Source organism: Piliocolobus tephrosceles, unplaced genomic scaffold (genome assembly GCF_002776525.5).
Source record: "Piliocolobus tephrosceles isolate RC106 unplaced genomic scaffold, ASM277652v3 unscaffolded_239, whole genome shotgun sequence".
Taxonomy (NCBI): domain Eukaryota; kingdom Metazoa; phylum Chordata; class Mammalia; order Primates; family Cercopithecidae; genus Piliocolobus; species Piliocolobus tephrosceles.
Window position 1 is genome coordinate 1,171 of NW_022306420.1, and position 8,708 is coordinate 9,878.

The 8,708-nt window shown below is 47.6% G+C and overlaps 1 protein-coding gene across 1 annotated transcript; it reads left to right on the top strand.

Annotated features, from left to right (window-relative positions):
- The first annotated feature begins 1,194 nt into the window (after window positions 1-1,194).
- LOC111524128 (cystatin-9-like) lies at window positions 1,195-5,275 on the top strand. Its single transcript, XM_026448608.1, has 3 exons — window positions 1,195-1,736; window positions 3,911-4,024; window positions 4,971-5,275. The coding sequence occupies exons 1-3, from the start codon at window positions 1,497-1,499 to the stop codon at window positions 5,058-5,060; spliced, it is 444 nt and encodes a 147-aa protein (XP_026304393.1). The 5' UTR covers window positions 1,195-1,496; the 3' UTR covers window positions 5,061-5,275.
- The last annotated feature ends 3,433 nt before the right edge of the window (window positions 5,276-8,708 follow it).

An 8,708-nucleotide genomic window follows, 5' to 3' on the forward strand; every position in this document is an offset into this window, starting at 1 on the left:
TGTCACCCGCTTCCTGGAGTCGAGGCAGAGGATTAAGATGCAGGTGGCATATGGCTTCTGGACAGCAGCTCCCCACCCACTAGCTACTATCTTCTGTGTGTGATGAGTGGGGTCTCCTGTGAGGAGACACTCAAGACCACCCCAGTGTTGGATCAGGCAGCATAACTCTCTTCACCTGCAGCTTTCTTGACCTGGCCAGTACTGTGCTAGTGTGGACAGATAGAGTGACACTCTTCCAGGGCCTGGTCCTGCTATGCTCTGGGAACATGGTTTGGGACACAGTCAGAGCAGGTTTTGTAGAATCAGTCTCCCTGACTTGGGACTAAACTTTTTATTCTGTTATCTGGCAACAATGCGAGGTTCTTGCCTATATCGCGCAGCCATAGTCTTCTCAGTCAAACTCAAAGCTCTCACTTTTGCATACTTCACCTGTCCTGCACTATTTAATATTCATTCTTACAGCCACGAAATATTATTTCCTCTTTCAGATTAGTTATTGCCAGGAAATTGATTACAAGTGACCACCTAGTATCACCCAAGTGCTGGCGAAATATCTCACTCTAGAACACCAAGAAGGATAATCAGATGGAGACAAAAATGATCAAGGGGTGGAAGAATGGTCCAACCTCTATCTCATTGAGACAGAAACATGTGATCTCCCAGGGAAGTGTTTAAAAATATGGTCTAGAATGATATTCCAGTCTGATAAGACATGAGTGTGTGTGGTGGGGCTGCAGATGTAGGGCAGTGGGCGCTGTGGAAACCTTGGCTCTGGCTCAGCTGGAACCAGGGCTGACAAGGCTGAGAAATGCAAGCAGGGCTGGGCTGGGCATGACCAGGCTTGGGCCTCAGGACTTGGATCTCTGTCTTTTCTGCCCTTTTCTCACAATACTTATTGTCCATCCCAGGTCAAAATGGTTAATAAAAATCGCCTTTTTTTTTTTTTTTTTTTCATTTTTTTCCCTTGGTTCGCAGAGTACAACTGCTGAGGTATTATACAACAAAAGAACAAACTGATATCTTAGTTATTTTTCTGAACAATGGAGATCCTCTCTTTGACTGGGTGAAAGAGGAGAGAGTGAGAGCCGAGATGTCCGCAGGTCTTATCTCAGTTCGCTGTGGGAGGCGAAGACAGAATCATCCAAGGGCACCAGTCTCCTGAGGACACCCAGAACCTGTGGGTTCTGAAGAAGCAGCTTTCAAAGTTAGTGCAGAGGGTAGCTCCTCTCCTGCCTGTGGCTTGCACTGGCCTTGAGAGTATAGGGCAGAAGGATGGCAGATGAGTGACTCCGCATCCAGAGCTGCCTCCCTTTAATCCAGGATCCTGCCCTTCCTGTCCTGTAGGAGTGCCTGTCGGTCCCCAGTGTGGGGTGAGACAAGTTCGTCCCACAGGGCTGTCTGAGCAGATGAGATTAAGGCCTGGGTCTCTGTTCAGTTAACTCCTGTGGGCACAAGGGCTGGGAAGAGCAAAGGCAGGGGTGCCTACAGTCAGCACCATGCTGGGCCTGCCGTGGACGGGAGCTCTGCCCTGGGTGCTGCTGCTGCTTCTCTTAGGCTTCCAGCTCCCGCTGATCCATGCCTGGCATTTCCACGAGCAAAGGGACTGTGACGAATACAATGCCATGGCTCGTTACCTCCCTGCCACAGTGGAGTTTGCCGTGCACACATTCAACCAACAGAGCAAGGACCATTATGCATACAGACTGGTGCACATCTTGAATTCCTGGAAGGAGCAGGTTGGTGAACACATACCCTCCTGCCCGGGCATCTGGTATATGCTGCTCAGTGAAAAATGGGAGTGGGGTGGGAGTGGAGGGTCTTATTGAAGAGTCTTGTTCACCCATTGTAGTCCATACTTAAGAAAATGCAAGGTAGTTTAGTTAATTTTTGATTTTGAAAACATCTAAGTTAGAAATTTTAAAGAATTTGATGCTAATCGACTCTCGTGCAAAACATATTGTTTAATCTCCATCTTGTTATGACATTATTTAACTGAAGAATGACTCCAAAATGAGGACTACGAAGACAATGAAGATACAGAATAAGGAAAAGGGCTGAACAGGAAATGTGAATAGAGAGAAATTGAGAAATATTTCCAAAAAATGTAATAAAAAAGAGATAATTTAAAAATAAAAATTTAAAAAGAAAACAGTAAGGGTTCAGAAGCTATTGCTTATTAGAAACCCCTACCAGTCCCGAAAGACCGCTGGGTGGTCAGTTCCTCTTTGCTGATTTCCACCGTCTCTGGGCTCCTTGGTGTGTCTGCACTTAACAAACTGAAGGTTGTTTTACACTCTTCCTCAGACCACAGGTCTTAATCCTAAATGTTCTCCTTTTAATGAAGTCACTACAGAATGCAATCAGAAATGCACTGTTCATCTGTGCTGCAGCCATGAACAATGAAAACAGTCACCAAGAAGAGGACTTTCTTTTTTTTTTGAGATGGAGTCTAGCTCTGTCGCTAGGGCTGGAGTGCAGTGGCGCCATCTCCGCTCACTGCAAGATCCGCCTCCCAGGTTCAAGTGATTCTCCTGCCTCAGCCTCCTGAATAGCTGGGATTACAGGCACCCGCTACATGCCTGGCTAATTTTTTGTATTTTTAGTAGAGGCGGGGTTTCACTATGTTGGTCAGACGGTCTTGAATTCCTGACCTCGTGATCCACCCGCCTCGGCCTCCCAAAGTGCTAGGATTACAGACATGAGCCACCGTGCCCAGCTAAGTAGAGGACTTCTAGTTGGGTGGAGAGGCAAAAATGCTCTTTCTCCCTCATTATTGAAACGCTGCAAGAAGAGCAAAAGGACCCCAACCCTGCACCGAGCTTAAGCCTCTGGAAAGACCCTGTGCAAGGCCCTGGCTGATTCTCTGACCCCTGCTCTCTGGGCTGGAGTCTGCCACATGGGCTCTTGGATGTGACAATTCCAGAGTCAGTTTTGGAGTTGGGGAAATGGACAGATAGGGAGAAAGGAGATGGAATGAAGTGAAACTGAATGGAGTGAGAAGAAGAGCAAAGTGTACTTTGCAATAGGGCAGATGGTGTCTTCTTTCCTTCTCTTCTCTTTTTCTTTTCTTTTCTTTTTTCTTTTCTTTCTGAGATGGAGTCTCACACTGTCAACCAGGCTGGAGTGCAATTGTATGATCTCAGCTCACTGCAACCTCTGCCTCCCGAGTTCAAAGGATTTTCCTGCCTCAGCCTCCCTCCCGAGTAGCTGGGATTACAGGCACCTGTTACCATGCCTAGTTAACTTTTGTATTTTTAGGAGAGATGGGGTTTCACCATGTTTGCCAGGCTGGTCATGAACTCCTGACCTCGTGATCCATCCACCCCGGCTTCCAAAAGTGTTGAGATTACAGGTGTGAGCCACCACGCCCGACCCCAGATGGTGTTTCTTGAAGCCATTTTCCCAAGGATGTGTGCCTGTGTGTAGTGGGAGTGCTGGGTGGCATTCTTGCTTTTTTTTTTTTTTTTTCCTGGAGGTCAGGGAAGGTTTGACAATACGCTGTAGATGAGGCTCCCTCTGTCCCAGGGCTGAGGTTACCCTGAAAGCTCTTGGAGAGCCAACACCCTCCCCAGGGACATAGCTCCATCCTCTGGAAATGCAGCTGCAGGTTCAGACACTGACTGAGACTGAAGCTGGGGTCTCACCATGGGAGACTGGGAAGTGCATCAGGAAACAGGGATACATTCATGGGTTATGACTCAGCCTGTGTCTGCCCTGGGGTCACCATGCCCATCTGGTTTTTGCTCTTAACTCCCCAATCTAAGGAAGATCTCCTGACGCCAGGCCCATGGACGAGCTCCCTAATGGAGAAGAGTGTTGGGACTTCTCCCACACAAATGACATCTTCACCAGCAGCTACTTAGGGGCAACAAGGAGGGCGTGATCACATTAATCTCTCTGTGTGCAATAGGTGGAGTCCAAGACCGTATTCTCAATGGAGCTACTGCTGGGGAGAACTAGGTGTGGGAAGTTTGAAGATGACATTGACAACTGCCCTTTTCAAGAGAGCCCAGAGCTGAACGATGTAAGAAAAGACATCAGCTTCCTTCCTGGGCACTGCTGTGGATACCATATGGGGTGTGGTGTGGGCACGGGTGCAGCTGACAAAGAGACTTAGAGGAGTGAGCCCATAGCAGCCTCTACCAGGCTGCCTGCCTTGTGCCTTAGTGGGGAGCACAGAGGGGCAGGCAGCCAGGGGTCCAGTTGCAGGCTCCTGGCCAATCTGAGTTTCTCAACTCTGCCCTGTCACGCCACTGCAGCTGCCTGCATCCAGGGCACATTGGCCTTCAGACTCCTCTTTCCCCCTGGGCTCCCAATCTCTTGGGTCCAGTAAGAAGCTGTCCCCTCTCTGCTCTTCCTCCCCTGCCTTCTGGAAGAACCTGGGATCTGACATCACCTCTGTCTGTGGATGCAGTTCTCAGGGTGTCCCTACCCTCCCCTAGACCCAAGAGTGGTGGAGGCTGAGAAGAAGCCCCACTACCTTCCCCCCAGGCCCTGGCCAGGGCCCTTCTGAGCTGCAGCCCCTGCTCTAGGGGACAAGCTCCAAGTAAAGCCTGGCTCTGGGAAAACTCTTCCTATGCTTAATCAACTCCTTTACTGTAATATTAACAAATAGGTAGCTAATTGCTTAAATCTGGGAACTGCTTCCACTGGGACAACACATTCTCCTGCTGCTCTTGGGTGCAGGGATCACACCAGGACAGCCTGGGGTTCCCCTGCGGGCCACTGCTAGGGAGTGGAACATATGGCACGACTGTCCCTGGGTCAGAAGAGAGCTGCAGTTCAGCTCAAACCTCCAGAACAGCCCAGGACTCAGGCCTGGGGGCAGCACCTGATGGCCAGAGCCCCTGTCTTCCCACTGCTTGACCTGGGAAAGGGCAATGTGGAGAGGAAGCCATTGTTCAGAGCTTGAGCCAGGAGCTTCCTGAGCCTCCCTGACCCATTGTCCCCTCCTGTGCTTGTTCTCTCAGACTTTCACCTGCTTCTTCACCATCAGCACCAGGCCATGGAGGACATACTTCAGCCTCCTGAACAAGACCTGCTTGGAGGGATTCCACTAAGTGAAACCTACTCACAGGCCTGGCCATGTGCTGCTCCCACATGCCGTGGACATCAGCACTTCTCTCCTGACGACTCTTCAGTGGCTGAGCAGCTTTGTACTTGTTTGTTATCCTATTTTGCACGTGCTTGAGATCTTAGACCAGCGTTTTAGAAAATCCACACATCTTGAGCCTAAGCATGTAGTATAGATCATTAAACATCAGCATGCTAAGAACTTTTGTGTGCTATAGTTCTTGATAAAAGGGGCTGGGTGTTTGATGGAGTTACTCTCAGCAGGGCAAACAAGTATGATCTGGGTAGATGGACTCCTGAGCCAGCTCCAGGTGGCACAAGTGATACATGTGAGCTGCTGTCTCAGGGCTCACAGCCAATAACCCATGTGGCCAGAGGTGCAATGACTCTCTCCTCTCAGGCACCTCATGTGCTTGAATGAGCTCAGACGTGGCCTCGGGCTCCCCTGGTCTTGTGGCTTCTGCTCTTGAAGTGTGGCTCACATGCCTTTCCAAATCCGTGGCAGGTTGGTGGGGGGAAGAAGGACTTCCAGGCTCACCCTTGTAAAGTGGTCCTGACGCATGAGGCAGCAGCAGCATCTTTGGAAAATCTCTTAGAAATGTTGAACCTCAGGGCCTACCCGCCTTTGGAAAATAAGTCTGCATTCTCGCAAATCCGCAGGGGTTCATGAACCTGGATAACAACGTAAGAAACATGAAAGAGCAGCATCAAGTAGAATGGAAGTTATATAAGACATAAAGATATAGGATTTGTTCAAGAAAGAAATCAAGACCAAGCTACTTTCCCCCAGAGGGGAGGGATTTCCAGTATGGGATGTGCAGAGGCATGGGAGAGGTAGGAAGGGAGTGAGAGGACTTTGTACTTAGCAGAGGATTAACTAACTGCTTAACTTCTGAACCAGCCCAGGTAGACAGAAAACTTTCAGGAATACAGGAATTAAATTGCCTGCTTTTCAAGTTCAATTACTTGGGACACTTTCATAATGTTTATTATAACAAAAATCCATGGAGTGATGTCAACAAGATGGCAGAATAGAAATTTTCCACATTCATCCCTTCATGAATACCTCAATTTGAACCTACCTAAATACCCTCACAGGAGCTCATCAAACCAAGTGATAGATCGTAACACTTGGATAGCACAGAAATAAGAATAAAATATTGAAGCGAGCAGTAAGGAGAATTTTATACAACCCACATCACCCTTCTTCTTACTCCAGGCTATACACTGTGAACAGAAGTATCCCCTATGTGAAGGAAGGTCAGGGAGTATTGAACTTTGCCTCAGACTTCAACACTGCACCTACCACAGTAAAACCAGTTCCAGGAAGTCCCACAGGACCCCAATCTTCAGGTAGGCACCATGGTCCAAGGCTACAGCCCCACCCCAACATCCAGACAGCTATTGTGGTCCCAGGTTTCAGGCCAATCCCAGCACTAGGCTAGCTCCTATGGATACAGGCTCCAGGCTGGCTCCTCAGAGTTAGTCTTCAGGTCTAACTCAGCACCTGTCCAGTTACTAAAACCCTTGACTTCAGGTCAGCACCAGAAGACTGAGCATACAAGCCTACATATACTCAAGACCATCCCCTGTGATCCTGTGCTCCAGTAAACCCAAAGATCAGGACTATCTCAAATGTTGCCACTGCCAGTCCAGCCTCTGCAAACCCAGGTTCTAGGATTTCCCTTGCACACCCAGTTTCCAGGCCTGCCCACACAGCCCTAGGACCCAGGCCTGTACCCACACATTCAGCCTTCAGGATGACCCCAGATCCGAACCCGGTCCTGTGCCCCAGGCTCCAAGCCAGTCCTCATGAATCTAACCTCCAGGCCAGCATGCACAAATCCAGCCTCCAGTCTGGCTTCTGTAGCCCTATGCTCCAGACCAGACCTTGCAGACCCAGGTTCTAGGACTCCAATGCATTACACTGCCCCAGGACCCAGGCTGGTCCCCAGAGTGCCAGGCTCCAGTCCCAAGATCAAGACATGTTTCAATGTATCCTGGGTCCAGAACCACACCAGTAGACTCCTGCACAAGCTTTCCCTGTGGACCAAGGCTCAAGAACCACCCCTGTGGACTCAGTCTCCAGGACAGCCTCTGAAAACTGAGGACCCAGGCCTACAGCCATGGATGCTGGCTCTTGGATTTCTCCAGGGCTAGCTAGAATCTATACATTCAGGCTCCAGTTCCATCACAGACGCCACGCCCATCCCAGTACCTGGCTGGACACTCCAGACACAGACTCAGGACTTCCTCTGTGCCAAGTCAGCCTCTGTGGACCCAGGATTCAGGCTTGCCCACTTAATTCAGGCTTCCTGCCCAACCACATGGAGAAAGGCTATAGAACCATCATTGTAGACCCAATCAACAGGTCAGTCCTGGTGAACCCAGGCTGCAGGCCCAACCCTATAGAACCAAGCACCAGGCGAGCCTGCCCGAGAACTCCAGCAACAAGCTTACCATGGACCATGCCAGATGCCTGTCCAGAATTCTGGACAAGATGATTGGTGACGGGTTTTTCCTGTCAAAGTCAGTCTATATTTATTGGAACAAGTGCCTACTTGAAATGCACAGTCACCAACACATAGCCATAAGGATTACAAACAATCAGGGAAACATGACACTACCATAAAAATAAAGCACCAGTAAGTTACCCTAAAAAATGGAGATTTACAAATGTCTGACAAAAAATTCAAAGTAATTATATTTCAATGTTCAGTGAGCTACAAGATAATATCAAAATACACATAAAAAATCAGTAAAAATGTACACAGACAAAATTATAAGATCAAAAAAGAGAGAAACCGTAGAAAAGAACCACACAAATTCTGGAGCTAAAGACACAATTTACTAAACTGAAAAATTTCTTCAAATAACTTCAACAGTAGACTTGATTAACCAGAAGAAAGGATCAGTGATATTAAGACCAGGTTATTTGAAATTACCCTGTGAGAGAAAAAAACCAAAAAGCACAAAAACAGTAAATAAATCCTACAGGAGTTATAGAAAACTATCAAGCAAACCAATGAATGCAATACAAGTGTCCCAGAGGAACACAGAAAAGGAAGAGGCAGGAATCATCTTTAAGTAAATAATGACAGAAAATTTTTCAAATCCGGAGCTAGAAATTAACATACAGATTCAGGAAGCCCAAATAACCCTAAATAAATTAAATACAAAGTGATTTTTACCAATGCATTTTAATACAATTTTCAATTGCCAAAGGCAAAGAGAATTTTGAAAGCATCAAGAAAAAATCAACTTGTCACATACAAGAGAATCTTCATAAGATTATCCTCTGATTTCTCAGCAGAGACCTTAAAAGTCAGGACAAAGCTGAGTTATACATTAAATAAACTGAAATAATTTTTTTAATTGGCAACCAATAATACTATAACTAACAAATCTGTCCTTCAGAAATGAAGAACAAATAAGAATTTTCCCAGGCAAATTAAACTGTGGAAGTTCATCACCACCAGACCTACTTTAAAAGAAATGCTGGCCCGGCATGGCGGCTCACACCTGTAATCCCAGCATTTTGGGAGGGCTAGGTGGGTGGATAATGAGGTCAGGAGCTTGAGACTGGCCTGGCCAACATGGTACTGAAATACAAAAATTAGCCTGGCATGTTAGTG